Raw genomic sequence first — 23790 nt, 5'->3', positions numbered from 1 at the left:
CTTGTGACCCCCGAGAAAGACAGGTATAATACAGAGCCAGCATCAGGAGCCAGCCTTCTTCCCAGGCCAGTGCAGCCCCTAGAACTACAGGGAGAAGAAGACGCTCTGTAGACTCCAGAGACACAAGCCGGGTGGGGATGGCTGTGTGCTCAGCCTCGAGCAATGTGTTAAAATGTTTAACCACACCACTAGAATAGCATTTCTCCATCCGTCCCCAACCCTCACCCCAGGATGTTAGGTTCACAGAAACTGGTACCCCATCTTGAACAAACAGGAGCATAGTGATCTTTGTTGATAAACTTTTCCATCCACTAATCTCACAGGACTATTGTAGGAAACTATCAATCAGATGTAAGGTGTGTGTGCACATATGTGGGGGGGGGTCAGACTGTAAGAATAGTGAGTCGAACTACACTAGGTGGATTAGAACTTGAATCCCACTGAGTCTTTGGGATCCTGGGAGGGGGGTCATATTTGCTTGTTTGAGAAGTAATTAATAGTTTGGGGAGGAATAAAGATTCCTCTCCCCCTGCCAACTAAATGCAAACAGATTCCCTAAGCTGAGGTGACTGGGTAAGATCGGAGGGAGTCTTCACAATGGGAAGGAGACCAAGTGTCCTGAGTTTAATTAGGAACATCTAGTTTGGAAGCCCTTTTCCTCCGACAGAAGCCTGTAGTTCTAGTCACCACCATCGGGGGTCGCTACAAAACTTTCTCTTCTCTCAGAAAGCGACGTCTGCCACTTAACAGCCTTTAGCATTTTGACTCATCGCTGACTTTTCCCTACACCAATTCCCAACTACTTCCCTTTGCTATCAGGGTCGGCCGGGACCATATCTAGAGATGAATCCTCAGGTTAATTCATTTCCGAGATTTCCGAGCAAGTTTCCAGGATGCAATACATTTCTGATCTTAGGAGCCCAGTTATCGAGGAAGTTACGAATGCCCCGCTCCCCACCGAGCACATATTCCATAGGGCAGCGGAGAGGGGCGAGCACCCACGTCAGGGAAGGCCCCGGCCTGCACAGGCTGAATGAAGGCTGCTTTCCACAGCACGGCTACCAATAGTCTGACGCTGTGCAGTATCTTTTACTAGCAGGTCTGGGAGGAGCCAGAGGCTGTGCAAGGCGGGCTAGCGAGCTTAACCCTTTGCTTTCTTCGTTTTGCTGCCGGAGATAGAACCTAGGGCCTCCTGCACATTCTACCCGCCAACGGAGCCAGACGCCACCGCCACTACTTATTTGTTGAAATGGGATTTAGAAGGGAGAGAGTGTTTTCTTCTGCCCTTGTACCGTGAACAGAGGCAAGGATCTACTTCCTGCATCCAGGCTAAAATTAGGATCTTGGTCCCTTTCATGAGAAAAACACAATCCCGCTCTCTTAAAATTTCTGTTTTTCTTCAAATTTTCTTAGAAGCAGGCACGTGCTGTCTGAATATATAACGTCACCCGCAGGCTGAGCCCCTATGAGAGTTAGGGTCCTGATGTCCCATTGCTTTTCCAAGCGGTGTTAGGAAAGGACAGACGAAGCTTGCACGAGACTGGAACCAGGACGAAGCGGTCTCGTTAAGGGGGCGATCCCATCAGGCTCAGTTTTCCCCTCTTTCTTTTATTAAACATCATCGCCCTTTTAAAGAATTCCTAGGCTCCAAGTTAACACACGTTGGTCCTTGCTCAGAGTTGGGGGGTCGTGGGCTTTGCGGTGCGGGCTAACCACCACCTCCCCGCCCACCCGCCTGCTGCTGGGAGATTACTTTACAGTGGACTGTAGGTGGCCGCGTCCCTTCCTTGTCCCAGCCCTCTCCTTTCAGTCTCCGCCCCTTCGCTCCTGGGAGGCCTTGCCGCTTTAAGAGCGCGGCTGGCGATTGACAAGCAATTACCTAGGAGCGCCCGGCTGCGCGGAATCGCCCCAAGCTAGGGGCTCCCCAAAACGCAGGTAGGTATTCCTAGGCCCCTGGGCCAGCACACACCTCAGAATCCTTGCCTCCTTTTCGACCTATCACCCACACTTGGGGATCCTGTTCTCCAGGTCCAAACTCCCCGGCCCCTTCCCCAAGTCGCCCGCCCCCCCCCGCCCCCAGCTGCAGCACTCGGCTCTCTGTGTATGATGCCGGTGGGGAGAACCGAACCCCTCATCCCAGGGATGCTGGTTCCCATGCCAGCGATGAGGGCTCCAGAGGGACAGCGGACACAGAGATGCTGAGCTAAGCGGAGCACAGGTATTTGCGCGGCCTCTCCAGGGTTTGTGTTGGGTTGGGGTGTATGTGGGGGTGACTTCGGATCCCGGCATTACGTAAGAGCCGTGTTGCTGGCGCTTCCGGCCCTGGGGGGAGCTAGACTGAGATTGTGCTGGGTCCCTTGGCACCCTGCACCCCAAGAGGCCAACACCTCAGTCATTCCTGAGAGAGGGTCCTGGAGAGAGGCGTTCGGCTAACCTAGAGTGCCAGGGACAGGAGGTTGGAGGGTCTCGGAGCCAGGGTTTAAGGCATGGGGATTCCAGAGGAAATCAGCACCAGAAGCAAGGAGCCAGGGTCAGGAAGTTAGGTCAACTAAGGGGATAGTGGGGAATGAAGACTTGGTGGGGTGCGGGGGGGGGCAGTCATTCAGTGATCTCATCCCCCTGGTCTCGGCGGGCGCGCAAGCAAAGAACCTTCTTTGATGGCTCGCAACACGCCCCCTCCTTCCTAGGTCCTAGCGCCCAGCGGGTTAGGACTGGATTGGAGGGGCGGGGGCAGTCTGATTGGGAGTGCGGGCACGTCCGCCGGCTCCCTAGACCCCATCCTCCAGCCCTCGGATACTACAGTCCTTCCCATAACCATGTCCGGCTCCAAAGTGCTTTTGTCAGGCGTTCCTCTTTCGCACCTCTCTTGAGTCTGCACCGATGCAGGGTGGGGTGGGTGGGAGGTTGGAGGAAACCTCTCCCTTTGAAGCTGGCGGGCTTCACCTACACACCCGGGGGGTGGGGGTGGGGATCTGGGTTGGATAGCTTGGGGGCGGATGTGCGTGTGGAGGTGGGAGTGGGAGGGCCTTTGGGCGACCTGATGCTGGTTCCGTGATGACTGGGCCCGGGGACCTTGGCACGAAACCAGGCTAGCTTGCCTGGCACTGCCGTTCTCCTGTGGGCACAGGCGGCCCCGCCCTCTCAGAGGCTTGGGTGGGGGTGGGGCAGTGCGAGCCGACTCCGTGGGAACCAACTCCTCCGGGAGCAAACCCGGGCTTGCTGGGCAGGACTCCTGGGCCTAGGGTTTCACACTGGATCCTCCCTGGCTCGTCCCCGTTTTCTCGGCTCCAGGAAAAGAGGAACCCACAGCAAGCACCTCCAGTAGGGAGCATGGCCTAAGGCCTGAGAAGCTGCCCCCTGCTCTCTAGGAATAAGGACAGGGGAGCTGGCAGAGGGGACACTGGCGCTGGCACAGTGGAACCTGAACATTTCTCTTAACCAGTGGTGCTAGCGTTCGATTCGATTTTTCTGGAAAAGATCTGGGAGGAAAGAGACCTGTACCCCTCACCTTTGTTATTTGGTTTCCAGAAGCTGTCATTATGTTAGGCCTGAGAGACAGAGAGACAGAGAGAGAGAGAGAGAGAGAGAGAGAGAGAGAGAGAGAGAGAGAGAGAGAGAGAGAGAGAGAGAGAGAAGAAAATTTTATTAAAACCAGTAATTGCTCCTCTGAGAATTATTTTGGATTGGAGAGGGGAGAGGCTGGGAAGATGGAGTGGCCCTGTGACTCCCCTCCCTTTGGGGGGGGATGCAAAAGGCATTTAGTCTTAAAGTGGGCACTGCCAGCTGCTTCCCCCTACTCCCCCACCCTTGCTGAGAGCCACTGCCTCCTGTTGTCATGGCAACTGGGGAATTAGGGTTTTATCCAGTGGCACATGCCCAGGAAGGCAAGGGGAGAAAGAGTGGTGGGTCACCCTGTTCTCCTTTCCAGGGAGGATGAAGGAACCAATCTTAGCTTGGAGACCCTGGGATGGGGATGGGACTGCAAACTCCATGCCTGTTTCTGGCTACTGCCCATCATTTCTCCCTGTCCTAGCTCTGGGAAAGAGAGAGAGAGAGAGAGAGAGAGAGAGAGAGAGAGAGAGAGAGAGAGAGAGAGAGCCCTAGCCATGGCAGGGGGAAAGGAAATGTCATTTCTGTCAGCTGGACACCAGTGTTTGTGGGGTGCCCAACGGTTCTAGGTCGGGGGGGGGGCAGAGGCCTTAAAGGACCTCACTGCTTGTCTTCATGGTGTTTACGCCTGGGAAACTTTCCGATGTCTGCTCATATTCAGGACTCATATGACATTCTCCCTCCACTTTAAGAAAGAACCAGAAAGAAAATTATGTTTTGTTTGTTTTTGAGATGAGCTCTCTATATGTTCCCCAGGCTGATGTGGGTTCAGGGGACTCTGCCTTGGCCTGAGCAGCTGGGACTACAGCACAGGTGGGAATTTTCATACCCAATGAGAAATACTTATTTTGGGGACAGTGGTGGCGCACACCTTTAATCCCAGCACTCAGGAGGCAGAGGTAAGCGGATCTCTGCGAGTTCTGTTAGCCTGATTTACAGGGCGACTCCCAGGACAGCCAGGGCTACACAGAGAAATCCTGTCTTGAGAAACAAAATAAACAAAACAACAAACAAACAAAAACATAAAAAGAAAGAAAAAAAGAGAAAAAAACATTTGGGCCACAAAACCTAGGTTTTCACGGTAGCTCTCTTACCAGCTTTGGGACCTTGAGGAAATTGTTTAACCTCTCTGACTCTTCCTATCTGCCCTGCCTCTGAGAAGGGGCATGCTATTTGCCCTTCTTGCTTTCCAGAGCACTTGGGGTCACTTTTGTAATCCAGGTTCCCGGTTCTGGGCCCCACTACCTTCCTACCTTGTGGCTGCTCCTGAAGAGGATAGATACCCTGCTGAGTCTCCCTCATCCTTGGCTTTGCCCTGTGCCTTCTCAGCCTTCTCTCTCCTCCTCTAGGAGCCTGACTTCAGAACCCTCACTGCCTCTATTCACCATGCCGGTTGCTGCCACGAACTCCGAGACTGGTAAGAAGAGGTTAAAGCTGTCAGCCTGCCTTGGGGGAGGGTTCCCAGGGGGCTGGGCAAAGATCAGGGGGTGGAAACAGAAACAGCAGTGACAGTTCACCCCTCCCTTGTCACACCACACGTGGTCCTTCAGATAGAGCTGGGGAAGACATGAGCTTGCTCCAGGAGTGTTACATATTGTAGCATGGCTCACCTGCCCGAGGCCCAGGTTACTTGCTCCAGAGGTGGTGTACACTGCAGCTGGATAGGAATGGCTACAGCAGCAGCCACCACCACTGCTGTGTCTTTTTATGGCATTGACCCTTAAGCCAGTCATCTCTGACGTGTTTCTTCTGAGGTGAGGTGACAAGATGGGATGGATGGTTTTGACTTTGCTCCTAGGTCTCCCAGACTCTGATGACAGTAGTGAGCCCTCTTCATAGACACACACCTGCATCCATGCCCTAAAGTCTGTGCCCCGCCCCCCCCCCATGGTTCCTGGATCCTTGAGTGTTTCCTGAGACCCACCAGGTTAGGTTCCATGTCCAGAGGCTCTGAAAGGGTTCTGGCTACAGCTATGAGATGCCCTGAGAGATCTGAATTCTTCCCAATGGATCCTGCTGCCCCCTCTGCAAGGCATTCAGGTTCCCATTTTGGGAACCTTATTCTTATTCCTACCCTCTGAGAAAATGTGTGCCAGCTGGAAACTAAGCTGTGACCTCTGTTTCCCCCAAGAAAGGCTCCTTTTCCATGGCTCAAAATGTCCCCCTGTTTCTTGGAGGGATCATGATCGTCTCTTGCCCTGTGGCCTCTCCCCCCTCCCCCGCTCCACTGATCAGGTACCCCACTCTAAGCTGCTTAGGAGTTAATGAGACCCATCCCTGAGCCCATGATTAAAAGGCTTCTCATCTGGGGCTGCTCAGTAAACCCATTAACAATGGCCAACAGGGCTGCACAGGGAGACACTTTCCAGTGGCAGGCATTTTGGTGGGGGCTCATAGGGCAGGGAACCCATGCCTGTGTTTGGCTTGCTTTTTCAAACACCTCCTTTGGCCCTGTTCCCCTAGATGCAGTGCCGTGGGCTGCTCTTTGCTTCTATGTACAAAGGAAGAAATGCCATGTGCTCTCTTTCCTGAGCCAGCCCTCTGCTGACTTCTCAGCTTCAGCGTCTAAGAGTGTATCTTGCCTGTGGTGGTTTGAATGAAAATGGCCCCAGAGGCTCATAAGGAGTGGCACTGTTAGGAGGTGTGGCCTTGCTGGAGGAAGTGCGTCACTGGGGGTGGGCCTTGAGGGTTCAAATGCTCAAGCCAGGCCCAGTGGTTCTCTCTTCTTGCTCCTTGCTTGCCATTATCATATGGTGGTTGCTATACTTTCCATGGGTTGGACAGAGAGGAAGCTGTGTTCCTCATCTGAGGTCAGGCTCTCCTTTCACCGTCCCCTCTCTTTTCCCCTGAGACACTTATGCTTTGGGCTCTGCAAAGGCGAAACTAGCCACTTCTTCTGCATCCCTTCCCCATGGATCAACATGGTCCTTGTTATCATGAGAGGACTCACCCTTCCCGTGGTTAAGGAGAGTTTGGGAGCTGCCTGTGTGACGTCTTACATAGGCAAGGAGTTTAGACATCTTGTGCTCACTTCCAGCCCTTTGTTTCTTTGTTCCTTCTTCCTTCGGGCTGCTTGCTCACTCATGTCTTTCCATGAGTCAAGGTGAGAATGTGGACCTGCTTTCTGATGGAGCTGTCCCTTTAAATATCTCCACCGTCCCTGGGTTACTGTCCTAATGTGTAATCTTGCCTGCTGCCATGGCAACCAGGGGTGCAAGGCGACATGGTGCCACTCCTCTGGGAATGACTGACTGGAGGTGGCAGCAACAGCAGCAGCAGTGCCCGACTATTGGCATCATGGGTACACGTGGGATACACATGGGGGTACAGGGCCTGGGTAGCTTCCTCTTGCCCAGTTTTATTCTTGCTGCATGAATGGACTCTTACCTCCCCCCTTCCTCACTTTCCGAGGTGCCTGGCTTGCTCCAGGGCATCATCCCTCCCCTGATGGATAATGTTGGCAAAAGGGAGACGCTATGGTTGAGATGGGTTCGAGAGCTGTGGCCTTTACTGCTCCAAAAATATACCACCATTCAGTCTTTCCTCCCATCCCTAACCCCACTGTGCTCCAGTGGGTGGCATCTGAGGTTAAGATATTTGCCTCTTGTCAAAATGGTATTACTACACCTACCAGGGAGTGGACCTAGAGCTGCTCTTGAGGGATTTCTTTGGTTGAGGGGGTCATTGCAAATAAACCATCCTGGAGTTGGGGAGAAGACAGAGGTCAGCGCAGGATAGGACTCACCATCTGGTGAAGAAGTAGAGGAGGGACCTCTATAAAAGAAAGATAAGGGAGCAAGATGGGAGCCAAGCTCTGCCCGTTACCTGCTGCACGGGCTGACAGGGAGGTCCCAATCCGCTGGGATTTTACTCAAGTCCCTTACTTCCCTCAAACCCGACCTCATCACCACCTCCCTACCTGCACCGGCATTAAGTGACAAGGATCAGGCCAGTTTAGTATGACTATCTCCTGCCACCGCCCTCCTCCTACCCATTACCGCCCCCTCCTCACCAGCAGGCGGGTTTTGGCCAATCAGCAAGGCGGTCCGGGAGGCGGAGCCTTGCTATTGGCTGATCCTGCAGCGCTCCAGGAGTCCCGCCTTCTTTAGCTCAGCCCGCGTCTGGCTGGGAAGGCGCTGACCTCGCGGGAGACTGTTCTAGGATTGCCAACAGGGTCGCCATGGCCTGCAGCCCAGGCAGTGAGGCTTCCTTGGAGGGAATTTCCCTGGGCTCCTCTGAAGAAGCAGAGCTCCGCAGGGAAGGTAGGAAGAGGTGGGATGGAGAGGCAGGGGAGGGGTACTCAACCTTTAACTGACCCTCCCACACTGGGCCCTGGGGCACCTGGGCAGCGGAGCCCTTAGGGAAGAGCTGGACGTCCAGCCTGCTAGGGGAGCTGATCTAACAGAGGTCACCACTCCCCACTGGCTCAGTTCCCAAAACCCAAGAGCTGCTTGTCTAGGGGAGTCAGTGAGCGGGACCCGGAACTGTGGACATTTGGCAGAACGGGAAAGGGTTCCTGACTTGGGACATTGAGAGTCCAAGAAGGACCTTGTAAGTCTCAAGTCCTTGCAACGCCCAGGCCGGGAGGAGGGATCTGGAGAGGCAGGCTGTTAAAAGGTGGGTAGGAAAGAAATGGGGACTCAGGAGCAATAAGCCATCTTTGCTTAGCTCCAGTTTTAGGGCCCCTTTCTGTCCACCCTCACTCACTCTTTGGAGGAGGGGAGCTCTGAGCCTGTTTCCCCACTCCCCCCTCCTCCAGGATTAGGACTCTCTTATGCAGATGTAGGCGTGGGTGGCAGAGTAATGATACCCCTGCCCATCTTTGCTCCCAGCTGGGCACACTGCTTTTCTCCTTCCTCCCACCGCCCCGGAGCTCCCTCCCACCTAAACCCAGGAGTGAAGGCAGCCTCCACCCATATCTCAGGGGACAGTGGCAGGTGTACTGACGTCCTTGCTCATGTCTCATCTCAGCTGAGGGTGCTCATCCTTGGGGTGATGTGACTTTTGACCTCAGTCTATGGTACCCAAAACCACCCCAGAATCCAGGATGCGGGTTGCTCCAGCCCCTGCTAGTTTTCCAGGCTTCTGTTTTGACTTTCTAGGTTTAGTTTTGAAGACAGGGTTTCTCTATGCAACCCTGGCTGTCCTGGAACTCGCTCTGTAGACCAGGCTGGCCTCAAACTCAGAGATCCACCTGCTTCTGCCTCCCCAGTGCTGGGATTAAAGGTGTGCGCCACCACCGCCCAGCCGGTTTTGACTTTTTATCATGCATTAATTTCTAAAGAAGGATGTCTGTCAGAGTGGGAGGGAAAGACTGAGGGTGTGGGGGGGGGGAGTGGGGGTAGGTCAATGAGTTCTGCAGTATCACTCTAAGCTAGTGGTATATATAGCTTGGACTGGTCTAGCATTGGTCCTGGCCTTTTGCATTGCTGCCTGCTTGGATTCAGGGACATGCTGTGCCTGAGCCTGCCAGCTACAGGTGGCCTAATCCTCTGGCTCCCACCCATTGAAAGGTTGAGTGGGGAGTTTGCTTCTTTGGTGCTGGGCAGACTCTGGAATGGGACTTATCCTTGCTCCTTGGTCTGATTCCTGCCGCTGGTACCCCCTACCTTTTCAGGCTGGCATTGCTAGGGTGGGAAGCACAGATCAAGAAAACTGCCACCTGTCCCTAGGATCAATGCCTGAGGCACGCAAGGGCCTGGGCGTTTATGAGGGGAGTGTAAAGAGAGCTGTTGGGTGACTATCGTGGGGGTAGGGTTGGGCAGGGTCTCTGCTGGATTTTGGTCTTCTGTACCCAGCCGGTGCTCAGCATCTCACCGCCCCTCCCCCAGCTATGCAGCAAGTCTTGGACAACCTGGGATCCCTGCCCGCCACTGGGGCTGCGGAACTGGACCTGATCTTCCTTCGAGGCATAATGGAAAGTCCAATAGTCAGATCCCTGGCCAAGGTACGGAGCATCGGGGAGGTAGGCAGTGTACCTGTGAACCTCAGGGGACCCTGATCATGGCACATGTGGCAGAAGCCACGTGAAAGTGTGTGGAAGGGTACCATGCCTGGGTGATGAACCTGAGGAAGCTGGGAGAGGTGCACCTGTCGCACCTGGCTGCACTTGGCTGGTAAGAGGTGGCAGGCTGGGCTGGCAGGCGGAACACCTGACCGAGAGAAGAGCATGCCTGTGTGTTGGAATCACCAGATTGGTCCTGCCTGCTTCTCTGCCTATGGGTGTTTGTGCATGTGTGTCAGGTGGGAGGCAGGCTCAGTAAGAAGAGAAAATTTCAAGGATTTTGTGGTGGCATTTTAGGAACAGACACACACACACACACACACACACACACATGCACGCTTGGGGTGCACAGGGGACAGGTGTGTGCCTGGCCTCTGGGGTAGAGGTGCAGAGGAGGACTCCTGAAAGAAGAGCTAGTGTGTGGTGGATGCAGAGATGGGCAGGTATCTTGTGCTACAGGGAATTGCTCGGGCAGAAACATCAAAGTGCGAGGTAGTTAGATGTGTGAAGCTAGAGTCAGGTGCTAGACAAGGATACTGAGCTGTGAAGCCAGTAGAGGGCACTGGGGATGGAGCCTGGGGGCTCAGACATTTACCTCAAGCATCAAGCAAGCTCTGTACATTTTAGGCAGGAAGGGACGGGGACATAGGTGTTTATAGGACCCCCTTTTCCCTCTGGCAACCACATGGAGGATCACACGAAAGGTTTCAGAGATAAGACCACGTGGTAGTTAGAGCTAGGACTGCTAAGGGGCACTGGGTGCTGAGATGGCACCTCTCTCCCTAGAGAGGTAGAACTTGTGTTTAGGATGAGGTGGGACACCCTGGGGCACCCAAGGTTTCACCCTCAGCAGGGGAGGCTGGTGTTGGCTTTAGCAGAGAGAGTGAGCGCAGTGAGATCATCTTCAGTGGGGAAGGAGGGGCTGGGCTGGAGGCTGCTGGGAAGTCAGGCTGACCACTGGGAAATCTGGGTGAAGGCAGGCATTCTCTCCTGGGATTCAAGGGTCAGGGCATGAGCGGGAGATCAGAAGCAAAGCCAGAACAGTCATTGAAGGGGAGAGAATCTGGTGAACCGAAACCCAGACAGTCCATGGCAGGCACTGACTTCTCAGGGCGGGACAACCCAATCCCTAAGCAAAGAGGAGGAAGAAAGTGGCTTTGATCCAGGCCCCAGATGTAGGTGGATCCATGAAGGAAGCCTGAGACTGACTTGGACAGCCTAACTTCCGGGGACCAGGTTGGGAGGAGGAGGAGGAGGTAAAGAATCCGGGGGAAAATTCAGGTGAAGGTTGGGGGGTGTCCCTTTGGGGTTTTGAGATAACTGAGGAGTGGGGTGGGGCAGAGATGGCCAAGGCCCGGGAGAGGAACGTAGAAGTGAAGTATTTTCTAGGAGGGCAGTTCTGGGGTGCGACCACACAGGATGTGGCTGCTATAGGTGGGTCTGTTGTTCAGGGGTGTCCTGGAGGAGAAGGCTACCCTATGAGTGGGCGTGACTACACGCACCTTGGTATCCAAAGGCGGTGACAGGGAACAAGACTAAGGCAAGGTTTAGTTTTGTGGGAACAGGAGAAAGACAGTTAGTCTGCAGGGTCTTCAGGAGGAATGGTGGGGTGAGTTACAGGACAGAGAGACAGCATAGAGGGTGATGAGGTTTCCTTGTTTTTTTTGTTTTTTCCTGTGTGTATGTGTGTGTAACTGTGTGTGTATATACACTATATGTACACTTGTGTGTTTACACATGCATGCATATGTTTATGTGTGTATGACTGCGTGTGTATGTACATATGTGTGTATAGACACTGTGTGTATACTCGTGTGTGTGTGTGTGTGTGTGTGTGTGTGCACATGCGTGCATGTGTTTATGGGTGGGTGTCACCCAGAGATTGAAATTGGGTATTGCCCTCAACTGCAAACGCAGGGATCCTTCCTTCTCCCACTCCCCCAATAATGAGGTTACAGATGTGAATCTCGCTGGCTGGCTTTTCACCTGGGCGCTGGAGATCCAAGCTCGGGACCCCGTGCTTGTGCAGCAAGCATTTTACCAACGGAGCCGTCTGTCTAGCCCCAAGTGGTAGGTTTCCTGTAGGGCCTGGTGGGGACTCTGTCATGGGATGGTGGTGGCCGTGGTGTAGGGATGGAGGTTAGGTCCTGCTGGAGGGAGAGCTGCTGTGTTCCAGGCACACACCCAGCCTACACTGTTGTCCAGCAAGAGGGAAGCTGAGGCAGGAGGATTATGAGTTTGATACCCTGGCCTGGGCTACATAGTAGCACCCTGTCTCAAAGAACCGAACAAGAGCTCATGTATGATGACATATCTCTTTAATCTCAGCACTTGGGTGGTAGAGGCTGGGACATCAGGAGTTCAAGGTCAGCCTCGGAGAGTTGGACGACAATAAAGGCTTCGTGAAATACTGTCTCCAGAAATCACTCAAAGCAAAGGAGAACAAGCAAAACAAAAAAGAACAGATGATCAAAAGGTCTGAGAGGTTCTGGGGAAAAGAAAACATGGCTGGAAGGAACAAGAGAAAGGCAGGCTGCCTTTTGCCTTCCTTGGTCATTGAAGAGATCACCACCCGTCCATTCATTCATTCGTTCATTCATTCATTCATTTATGTATTTATTATTTAAAGCCAGAATCCAGGCATGTCTGTAGTGCTTCTGGGATCTGAGGCAGGAGGATTGCTTGAGCCCAGTGCAGGGCCAGCCTGGGCAACACAGTGAGACTGTCTTACACGTGTTTCACATGTTGAGCACATACGTTCTAGTCAGGCAGGGATGTTTGTCTGCCTGCATGGCTGTTGTGTCTTCTGAGTATTTACTGAGTAGATAAATAGAAAAGGTTGAAGAGAGTAATGTAACCACTGCTGGGCGGTGGTGGCGCACGCCTTTGATCCCAGCACTTGGGAGGCAGAGGCAGGCGTATCTCTGAGTTCGAGGCCAGCCTGGTCTACAGAGTGAGTTCCAGGACAGCCAGGGCTACACAGAGAAACAAACCCTGTCTCAAAAAAGAAAAAAAAAATAATGTAGCCACTTCTTATATTGTTGGTTGTGAGCCTAGCCTTTAACAGCTGAGCAATCTCTCCAGCCCGGTGTGTAACCACATCTTGATGTTAATACTCACACTGCTTATTTGTGCTTTTATGCTTCCTTTTGAAGTTTTGTGTGTGTGTGTGTGTGTGTAATTATGTATGTGTCTAATTTTTTTGTTTATGTGTATGTGTGTTTGTCCGTGTGAATATATGCTATGTGTGCTTGGGTGTCCACAGAGGCCAGAAGAGGGCATTAGATCACCCAGAGCTGGAGTTACAGGGGGCTGTGAACCATCTGACATAGGTGCTGGGAACTGAACCCAGGTCCCTCTACAGAAGCAAGAAGCGCTCTTAACCGCTGAGCCCCTCTCCGGCGCATACTCTTTCCTTTGAAGAAATAAAGATGCTATATGTTACAACTCATCCCTTCCTCTCCCTTATTCCTACTGCTTTCCCTCCCCAGGACGTGTGACACCATTTCCCAGGATGCTTGCTTTCGTTGTCTATATATGAGCTTAGCCGCTCATAAGAATCCCTTTTTATACCTGCCTTTAAATTGTCCATCAATGGAATGGTATTATAATTGGCTTCTGTCCTTGAGATTTCTAGTTCATGTAGGAGGGGAAAGTTATTGATCCAAGTACAGATGAAGATATTGGGATTCCCTTGAACTATTGGGCACAATTCTGACAGGTGTTGAGTCCAGTTCGGTAGCTCCCCTTCTGGGAGATGAGGGTGGTAGTGTGGGTTTTCCCCAGTAGAGGACAGGACTGTTGTGACCCAACGTCCTTATATCCATGGGTGTATGCACAAGGGTCAAGGGTTCTCTGGGGTGGACTTGGCAGAGGAAGTACTAAACGCATGAATTTTTGAACCTCAACATCTGTACCTTTCAAAGCTGAATTCAGAGTTGTATCGGTTAGAAACACATCTTCTGTGGGTCACAGGGTCAGGGGTCGGTGGCACTCAGCTCACTTCAAAGTGTCACTTCCCTGAGTAACACTCCTTTTCCCAGTGGACTTGCCCAAGGACTTGACAGATCTCCAGAAAGGGATTGCTGGCTCTGTCACACATTTTCATTCATTTACTCATTCATTTATCCATTCACTCATTCACCCACTCATTCATTCACTCATTCAGTCTTTCTTCCACTCATCTATTTAACAGCTATCTACTGGACACCCAGCATACACCAGTGTCTTAGGGTTTCTATTGCTGTGAAGAGACACCATGACCCCTGCAACTCTTATAAAGAAAACATTTCATTGGGACTGGCACACAGTTCAGAGGTTTAGTTGGTTATCTTCACGGTGGGGGAACACGGCCCTGTGAATGCAGACATGGTGCTGGAGAAGGAGCTGAGCATTCTACATCTTGATCCACAGGCTGCAGGGAGAGCTTCAGACACCTCAAAGACTTCTCTCTAGTTACACACCTCCTCCAACAAAGCCACACCAACAAGGCCACATCCCCTAAGTGTGCTCCTCCCTGTTCATTCAAATCACCACCAGCAGGCGCAGCACCAAGATAACAGCAAGTGAACTGAACTGGAGATAACTCGTTCTCCTGATAGTGCCCAAGTCTGGCTTCCTCTCCCTGGCTTCCACAGGGCCTCGGTCCTAGAAGCTCACACACAGCCTAGTACAGACGAGTCACCAATGCACTGGATCAGACTGTAAGTAAAGTCCTTTCTCTAGAAATGTTTTGGAGCCTAAGCTGGTCAGACTGTCCTTCCAGAAAATTCTGGGCATGACACTCAGTGTGTAGAACTCTACAGGAGATACCGAGGACATTTGTTCAACTCTGAGGTCCACTTCACATGAGAGGTTAGGTTAGTTTGTGGAGGGCATCAGGTGGCTTCTCTCATCTGGTTCTGAAACAGAGGCGGGATCTTCAGGAAGGACTTCCGAGTGGTTAAACCCCTCCCACCTCTGTGTGGGTGACCCTTCGCTGCTCATCAAAAGTCATTACTCCCCTTTCAACAGGGGCTTGACCGAGACACTGGGACCTACTTCTTAGTAGTTTTAATGACTATATAGCCATAGATGATTTGTGAACCAACAGACAAAACATGGTAATTAAATATTTAGCTGTAAAATCTTGGTTCTCCTGAAGAGGCAACCAAAGCCCCCAGTGGATCCAGGTTAAACTGTAATAGTAGTTAGTAACCTGCCGTGGTGGTTACTTAAGTGGGCTTGACTGTTGTCTCTGAAGATATGGGAGACATGTGGGGGGTTTGAGATGGGTAGAGCTGGTGCCAAGGATAGGGGTACCTGAGGGAGCGAACCCAGAGAATGAAAGATTCTGAGGGCAAGCTTGGCAAACAGCTCACAAATCCAAAGGATGGCTGTAGAGAGCAGGTGGCAATCCTAGCAGGTGGCTGACATCTGGGAGGGCTGACATGGATCCAGCAACAGGTGCTTCAACAGCGGCCAAGGCCGAGGTGAGAGACCCGAAGGCGAATGGCATTTAGAAATCAGGAAAGTCAGCCGGGCGGTGGTGGCGCACGCCTTTAATCCCAGCACTTGGGAGGCAGAGACAGGCGGATTTCTGAGTTTGAGGCCAGCCTGGTCTACAGAGTGGTCTACAGACAAGGGTGTGTGGTGGGGGAAGGTGTGGCAGTGGGGTATCCCGAAAATCAGCTAGCTTTTGCCACATCCCAAGCCACCCGCTGTGCTGTGGTTTAATTCTTGTGGTTTTGTGGGCAGGTTGGGTGGCGTTTCTGGCCTGGGCTTGTTCACCTGGCTGAGCTGGGTGGTCTAAGGTGGCCTCGCCCACATATCTTCTGTCTCAGCATGGAAGACTGAGCTGCCCAAGACGATTGGATCTCACTCTGTATAGTTTCTTACTATAGGAGGGTGGCCCCACCTTCTTGGAGAAGCATGGCGGTTTTGCCAGCAAGGGAAGATGAGTCCCAGATCATGGCTACTTCTAAGCCTCTGCTAGTTTGCGTAGCGTTCGCTAAAGTCCCCATAGCCAGGTCACGGATGCCGAAGCCCAACTGAAATTCTGGAACATGGCTTTCTGGCATTTGCTTCAGTTCTTGAATTTAATTATGAGCCCCAGGGTTCAAAGGAGAATTCAGTCCTTTGCCAAGATCAGAACACTAGGAGCAAGAGGGTAGGGAAGAGCTTTGCAGAGAGATGGCTGTGGCAGTTCTGTGATTGCAGCCTGCTGTTGGCACCGGCTCAGGAGTTGGATGCATTGAGGGTGTGTGTGTGTGTGTGTGTGTGTGTGTGTGTGAGAGAGAGAGAGAGAGAAAGAGAGAAAGAGAGAGAGAGAGAGAGGCATGTCTTATGCAGCTAACCCTGACCTTGAACTCACTTCATAGCAGAGAATGACTTTGACCTTCCCAGTGGTGGGATTATAGGCATGCACCCCAGGCCTTGTTATGTGAGATGCTGGGATTCCTCACGGCTTCCTTCGTGCCAGGCAGGCACTCTCTCACCTGAGCTACATCCCAATCCATATTGAGCATGATTTTGAGATCAAAATGATATGTGGTTACCATGGACACTCAAATCATTCTCCTGGGTCCCAGCTCCAGTGGGTCTAATGCTGCCGTGTGTTCATCAGTCACTTCAGAAAATAAGAAATGTTTTGGGGAAAGAAATGGCTCAGCAGTTAAGAGCACTTGCTGCTCTGCCAGAGGACCCTGGTCTGGCTCCTAGAACCCACATGACAGTTTATCATCACTTGTAACTCCAGTTTCAGGATAGCCAACATTTTATCTGACTGCCTTAGGAACCAGGCACACACACGGTATACATACATACACGAAGGCAAAATACTAATACATATACATAAAAAAAAAATAAAGTCATAGTAAAACATACTGAGTAAAAGGTAGTAGATAAAAATAAATTTTCACTCAGTAAGTAAATTTTCATACTAAGTGAAAGACAAACAAACAACCCTCAAGCTAGACCCCTAGGATTTTACGTATATAGCATGATTCTATTTTTCTAAAGGTAAAAATGGCTACAAATTATATTTACTTTAGGACTGTAGAATCCATATAGGTGGAATATAACTTAAACAGGAAGCCAGGGAATCATGGCTGTGGGTAATGGAGGTATGGTGGGCGGGGCCTGTGGTTAGAGAGAGGGTACTGTTGATTAACTTCCAAAGCACAATGCGCAAACCAATGACAAAGACTTCAAGAACTCAGCACCGTGAAGCCAAACCCAGAGGTTTGTGGGCGATTGGGACAGAGGCTGAGGGTTCGGCACTGGTGAGCCAGCTGCTTTTCAGCCCTCTGAAATGCTTGCCTTGTATTTAATGGTTCTGTGGTCAGAGTTTTCTCTGGGTTGCAGGAGTTGATCTTGGGACTGCCTATGCGTAAGATTCCAGGTAGAAGTCATAGGGATAGAGATGGAGCAGCCCTTGATGGGGTGAGGGGTCATTGTATTGAATTAGTCAGACTTGTTTAATGGAACAATACCGGTAGATTTTATATATACATATATATGTGATGTGTGCGATATATACGACATATCACATATATGTGATATATGCACGCACATTCATTCTACCATGATCGCATTCCTGGCAGCTCAGGATTTGGGCTTCTATATTCTCAGAACTTTTTTTTTTTTTTTTTTTGGTTTTTTTCGAGACAGGGTTTCTCTGTGTAGCCCTGGCTGTCCTGGAACTCACTCTGTAGACCAGGCTGGCCTCGAACTCAGAAATCCGCCTGCCTCTGCCTCCCAAGTGCTGGGATTAAAGGCGTCCACCGCCCAGCATGCTTCTATATTCTCAGCATTGGTCTTGGGCGGAGAGGTGATCCAGAGCCAGGGAAGCTGTCTTTCTCAGGCTCCGGGGACTTGCTAAGCCAATGATTGGGCTCTGGGGACATTCACCCTCTACAGGCTTGTTTCTTTCCCCTGCGTGCAGCTCCCATGTCCCTTCAAAGGCCCACACCTTTTAACTGGAACATTGCCAAGCCAAGAGGAAGGTGGACCTCTCAGGCAGTCGTGTCTGGTGTTGTTCCCTGCCGCTGTCTGGGGAAGAGGAAGGGAAAGGAGCTTTGGAGCCTTGGCGCCGGGCATTGTATCTGTCTCCGTCGCTCCTCTTTTCATCTCTTCTGTGAGATGTTGTTAAAGTCTCATTTCAGAGAGCTGACCCCAACAAATTGTCCTCTGGCCTCTTCGAGCACTCTGTGGCATGCTCCACCCAATAAGTAAAATGTAATAAAATCAGCAAGTGTAATAAAAAAGAAAATATCCCCATATGAAGCTGGGTTTGGTGGCTGGCTCATGCATGCCTGTGATCCCAGCACTTGGGAAACTGGGGTGAGAGGGGCTCATGATGTGAAGAGTTTGAGACGGCAATATATTGGGAGCCTCACCCCTTAGACAAACAAACAGACAGACAAATGGAACTTCTCTTCTTGTGGGTTTCAAAAACATTGTGGAGTTTTTTGTTGTTGTTGTTTTTTTTTTTTTTTTTTAATGTGTTCAGAGCTACTGCCCATCAGTCACCTGCCACCCAGTCCACTTCAGCAGGGGGTAACTCACAATCCGCTTCATCCACACCTCCACCTGCTTCCCTCTCTCTGGAAGCAAATCTGTTACGCAGCCAGCTTTAACTCTGGGCCTGCCTGCCAAAGACAAGGATTCTCTTTTCTTTCTTTTTATTAATTTACTTTTTTCAATACAGGGTTTCTCTGGGTAGCCCTGGCTGTCCTGAAACTTGCTGTGTAGACCAGGCTGGTCTTGAATTCACAGAGATCCTCTTGCCCCTGTCTCCTGAGTGTGGGGATTAAAGGCACGTGCCACCATACCCATCTGAAGATATTTTTTTAAAAAAGTAATAACATTACTATTATCACACCTAAAAATGAAACTAATTTACTTATGTGTTATGAGTGTATTGTGGTGTTTGTATGTGTGGTACATGTACTTTGTGTGTGACTTTGGACACAGGTGTGAAGCCTAGAGATTGGTGTCTAATATCTTTCTCCACTTTTACATTTTTTTAAAGATGCATTTATTTTTACTGTATGCACACATGTGAGTGCCTGCATATATGTACACACAACATGTTCCTGGTTCCTAGCCCAAGGAGCTAGAAGAAGAAAGCACTGGGGCCTTATGAAACTGGATTTAGAAGCAGTCATGAGATGCCACGTGGGTGCTGGGAACCAAACGGGGGTCTTCTGCAAGCGCTGCCAGGGCTCTTAACTGCAGAGCCATCTCTCCAGCCCTTGCTTTTTTAGACACTCTCACAGATGCCAAAGCTCATCAGTTTGGCCAGGCTGGCTAGCCACTGAGCCTCAGGAATCTGCGCATCCTCTCCCTACCTCCTCATCCCCAAACCACCCCGGCCCAATCCACCCGCCCTGTGCAGGCTAGCATCACAGGTACCCAGCTCCACCTTTTAACATTTGTCTTGGGCATCTGAATTCAGGTCCTCATTCTTGCACAGTAGGAACTTTACTGACAGCCACCTCCCTAGCCTCCTACTGTGTAGTTTTAATAAATAGCATTAAGGAATCCTGACAGTCATTTTTGAAAATATCAAGGTAGATCTACAATTCACACCATACGTCAGAATAAACTTCAAGCAGATCAGAGATCTAAGTGTGAAACTATGCATCCTAGAAGAAAGAAGAAGAACAAGAAAAAACCAGATCTGTGTATGGGAACCACCCCTCCCAACCTTAAAATTCAGATGCATGAAAGATTAATGAATTTAGCCATATTAAACATATTTTTTGCAAGGCAATGCTACCATAGGCAAGACCCAAAGACAAATGACAAGCTAGAGGAAAACGATTTGCAAAAGATGTCACAAATAAAGGGCTAATCTTCTCGATATAGAGAGAACATTTAAAAATGGGAAAAGGGAAAAAAAATCAAATAGAAAAATTTGGCAAAAGACATGAACAGACAGCTCACACCAGAAGATACACAGATGGTCTTTAAACATACGAAGAGATGCTTGGCTGCACCCATAATAAGCAAAATGCAAATGAAGCCCCACTGACAGATCCTTTCCTATGGGAGTGACTGGCAGGCACCAGGAGCTTGATTGGTAGGGGAAGAGCTTTGGGATGCTGGTGGGAGAGGAGGCTGGCCGCAGCTCCAGGGTACCCGAGACATCTGCTTGACCCAGCAGGACTTCCAGCAGTGTACACAGGACTCTCCACAGACAGAGAGCACTGTGCCATGGTGATTTACCACAGTCTTACTGCAACAGCCAAATATTAGAAAGAAACCTAAATATTCGGAGATGGTTAAGAAAGTTATAATACTCTAGGTGTGCAGTAGAGTCTGTGCAGTCATTAAAAAGGTAATCACTATGGAGGGAGTCTCCATTTGTGGCATGGGGTGGTTTCGAGAGAAAATTGTTAGGTTGGAAGCCCAGATAACAGCTGTGCAGTGCAGTGATGTCTCTCTTTAATCCTAGCACGTGGGAGGCAGAGACAGGAGGATCGCTATGAGTTCACATAGTGAGTTCAGGCAAGCCTTGGCTACATAGTGAGACTCTGTCTCAAACAAACAAACAAACAGCACAAACACAAGGGGCTGGGGAGATGGCTCAGCAGTTAAGAGCACTGGCTGGTCTTCCAGGGGACCCAGGTTTAATCCCAGCGACTACTTTATGGCTCACAACCATCTTTAAGTGCAGTTGCAGGGGATCTGGCGCCCTCTATGGGCACAGCGTGTACATGGTGCACAGACATACAGGCAAAATACCCAAACAGGTAAAATAAAAATGACTAAGATCTAAAAATAAAAACCCAAACAAACAAAAGAGAAAGCAGAAAGAGAATAAAAGGAGGAGAAATAAATTGGCATTTTAGTTTTGTGGAAACAGCATAATCCCTAAACTGATGAAATGATTTCTTCTGGATGTGTGGGATGTGTGTGTGTGTGTGTGTGTGTGTGTGTGTGTGTACAGGGTTATAATGGGATGGAACTGAAACTTTGAGTTTACTCTTTAGTGTAGGTTTAAAAATTGAGCTATGTCAGTGTACAAATTAAAAATAAAAGTTAAGGGGAAAAATACAACCTAAAGTTAAGGGACAATGGATGCAACTATCCAGATACTAAGAATTGCTGATTGTACAGAAGTGGTATTCTTTCAAGGAACTTTTGTACAGTGTTCCGACTATACACTCTGGCACAGGATGTACGATTTGAATGCTCCTGTCTTCTCTGTTAGCTTTTTTTTTTTTTTGGTTTTTCGAGACAGGGTTTCTCTGTGTATCCCTGGCTGTCCTAGAACTCACTCTGTAGACCAGACTGGCCTCGAACTCAGAAATCCGCCTGCCTCTGCCTCCCAAGTGCTGGGATTAAAGGCGTGCACCACCACCGCCGAGCTTCAGTTAGCTTTTATTGCAATGGTATGGTATTAACAGTGTATCATTTAGGGGGTGATCGGCCCTTGAGGGTGGAGCCCTTCTCAGTGAGATTAGCAACTTTACAGGCTGCTGGAAAGAATTAGTGTGTTTTTTTTTTTAAAGCCTTCTGACCTCCCCTTGAGGCTGTAGGCAGGAAGGGACTCTTCACATCCTGAGCGCAGTGGCCTCTAACCTCCCGGCCTGCAAGACTGTAAGAAAGAACTTTTAAAAAATGTCTTGTTTATCTTTATTTTATGTACACTGATGTCCTGCCTGCATGCATGTCTGTGTTAGGGTATCAGATCCTCTGGAACTGGAATTACAGGCAGCTGTGAGCTGCCACGTGGGTGCTGGGAATTGAGTCGGGATCACTTTGGAAGAGCAGCCGGTGCTCTTAATCTCTGGGCCACCTCTGCAGCCCAAGAAGTAACATTCTATTGTCTCTAAGTTACTCAGTATCAAGGTGGTTTTGTTGTTGCTGTTGCTATTTCTGACGGTGCTAGGGACCAAACCCAGGGCCTTGCAGGTTCAAAGCGTGTGCGGTTTTCTCTTGCTGAGTTTCACTCCCAGCTCTCAGCCTCAGCTTATTTTTGATTATAATAATAAAAATGCACCAAGACAATACAAGTAAAATGGAGGCAGAGGCAAATAGATCTCTGGGTTCGAGGCCAGCCTGGTTTACAGAGCCAGTTGCAGGACAGCCAGGGCTACACAGAGAAACCCTGTCTCCAAAAAGAAAACGGAAAAATTTGAGTTTCTCAGATCCAGCTGCCACATGTTCAGCGTTCACCATGGCTAGTGGCTTCCATGTTAGACAACGTAGAGAACTTTCCCACTCATGAACACTCCTTGGACATGCCAGTCTTGTAAGGACAGAGAGCTGACAGGGCCTATGTAGGTCCATCTCTATGCATTCAAGGGCAGCCTGGGCTGCAGAGCAAGACCTTGTTTCAAAAAACACCAAACAAACAAGAACTTCCCAAAACACCGAAGGGAGCTCTAGTTGATGTAGACTCTCACTTAGTAGATCTGAAGGGCAGAGTCCTCACCCAGGGAGAGGAGGTGGGGATACAGAGTGGAGAAAGACAAGGACTCCCCAGAGAGTTATTTTAATGGAAACCATCAATATTGACTACAGCAGAAGTGGCTCACAGAGACCAGTGAGATAGCTTGGGGGGAGGGGTAAACTGCTGACCACATGAGCTTGTTGACCTGAGTTTGATCCCTGAAACCCACAGAAATGTGGAAGGAGAGATCCGATTCCATGAAGTTGTCCTCTGACCTCCACACGTGTGCTGGCTGTGGCAGACTCGCACCAACACACACACACATACACACACACACACACACACATACACACACACTGCACCATAATAAAATAAAGCTTAAAAACATGACCTGGGTTAGGGAAAGTATTAGGTAAGCATATATCATAGTGGAAGAGGGAGCTCTCAGAAGGATGGACTCCTGCCAACAAAACACAGGTGTGGATGCGTTGTCCTTGGAGAAAGTGAGCCAGTGAAGATGAAGCTAGACTTAGTTTCATAGCACACACCTGTGACCTAGCACTTGGGAGGCTGAGGCCGGCCTATTGGAGTTTGAGAACAGTCTGGGACACAGGACAAGACCCTTTCTCAAAAACAACTAGCCAAAGCCCAGACCCAAACCCAAGACTGACAAGAGAGATATTGATGGAAATACATAAAACCCACTGAGTAAAAGATCAACGGAGGTGGGGAGGTGGGGGATGGGAGGAGGGGGATGGGAGGATAGGTGACCCATGACTCTCCTTCCCCAGGATCTCTAGGCATCTCTAGGCAGATGATGGCTGAGGGGGATTTTCTTCAGTGGTAGGCACTGGGAACATCACCCACACTTCTGTAAATGACCTCACCCATGAGCCTCTAAGCCATCCTGTGGGTCGAAACCCCTTTGAGATATCAAAGATACCCTGCATACCAGATATTTATATTATGATTCATAATAGTAGCAAATTACTGTTAGTAAGTAGCAACAAAAATAAATTTATGGCTGGGGGGGGCGGATAACAGGAGGAACTGTGTAAGACGGTCACGGCGTTAGGAAGGCTGAGAACCACTGCTCCAAGCAGTCCTGACTGAACTCAATGGCTCACTCAACAAACAAACAAATCCAACAATACATGGGAGTTGTGGGGAACGAGTCGGGAAGAGGAGGGGATCCCAGGGAGTGGAAAAGAGATGAGATAGGGTGGTAATGAGCGAATATGATCAACATTCATAATACAGGGCTAGAGAGCTGGTCAGAGCACTGGCTGCTCTTCTAGAGGACCCAGGTTTGATTCCCAGCACACGCATGGCAGCTCACAACTGTAACTCCTAAGCCAGGAGGAGATCTAACTCTATCTTCTAACTCGAGGCCCTGCTTTTGTGAGGTGCACAAACATACATGCCGGCAAAACACTCAGATACATAAAATAGGAAAAATATCATAATGGAGTTCATTATCATACACACACACACACACACACACACACACACACACACGAATAAAACAGCTCTTAAATCACCCACTTTTTCTGCTAAGGAATAGATAATAGTTTAGGTTTTTCAGGCTATATACTCTTTCACAACCTTTTAACTCTGCCACATAGCATAAAAACTACCTTAGGACAACACGTAGGCAAGTGAGAAGGGCTGTATTTAAATAAAACTATCAAAGGCCAAAAAAATGGCCCTTGATACTCAGAAAGGAGGAGACAGGGTTGGAGGGAGAGAGGAGGGAAAAGCTCTCTGTCTGTCTGTCTGTCTGTCCCCCCCC

The 23790-nt window shown here is 50.1% G+C and overlaps 1 protein-coding gene across 3 annotated transcripts in view; it reads left to right on the top strand.

The window, feature by feature from the left end:
• Window positions 1-1689: 1689 nt before the first annotated feature.
• Window positions 1690-23790, top strand: part of Mpp2 (membrane palmitoylated protein 2) — a 31310-nt gene continuing 9209 nt past the window's right edge. Inside the window, exons 1-3 of one of the 3 annotated variants that reach the window (XM_031352321.1) lie at window positions 1690-1935; window positions 4959-5026; window positions 9441-9556. In XM_031352321.1, the coding sequence (XP_031208181.1) occupies window positions 4996-5026; window positions 9441-9556 (147 nt within the window). In that variant the 5' untranslated portion in view covers window positions 1690-1935; window positions 4959-4995. Of the gene's footprint in view, window positions 2219-4958; window positions 5027-7787; window positions 7872-9440; window positions 9557-23790 lie in introns of those variants that run through there. The other 2 variants (XM_031352322.1, XM_031352320.1) reach the window with 2 other exon arrangements.

The sequence above is a fragment of the Mastomys coucha genome, unplaced genomic scaffold (assembly GCF_008632895.1).
Source record: "Mastomys coucha isolate ucsf_1 unplaced genomic scaffold, UCSF_Mcou_1 pScaffold5, whole genome shotgun sequence".
In the NCBI taxonomy this organism is placed as follows: domain Eukaryota; kingdom Metazoa; phylum Chordata; class Mammalia; order Rodentia; family Muridae; genus Mastomys; species Mastomys coucha.
Note: the sequence above shows the minus strand (reverse complement) of the source record. Positions and strands in the feature narration are given on the sequence as shown.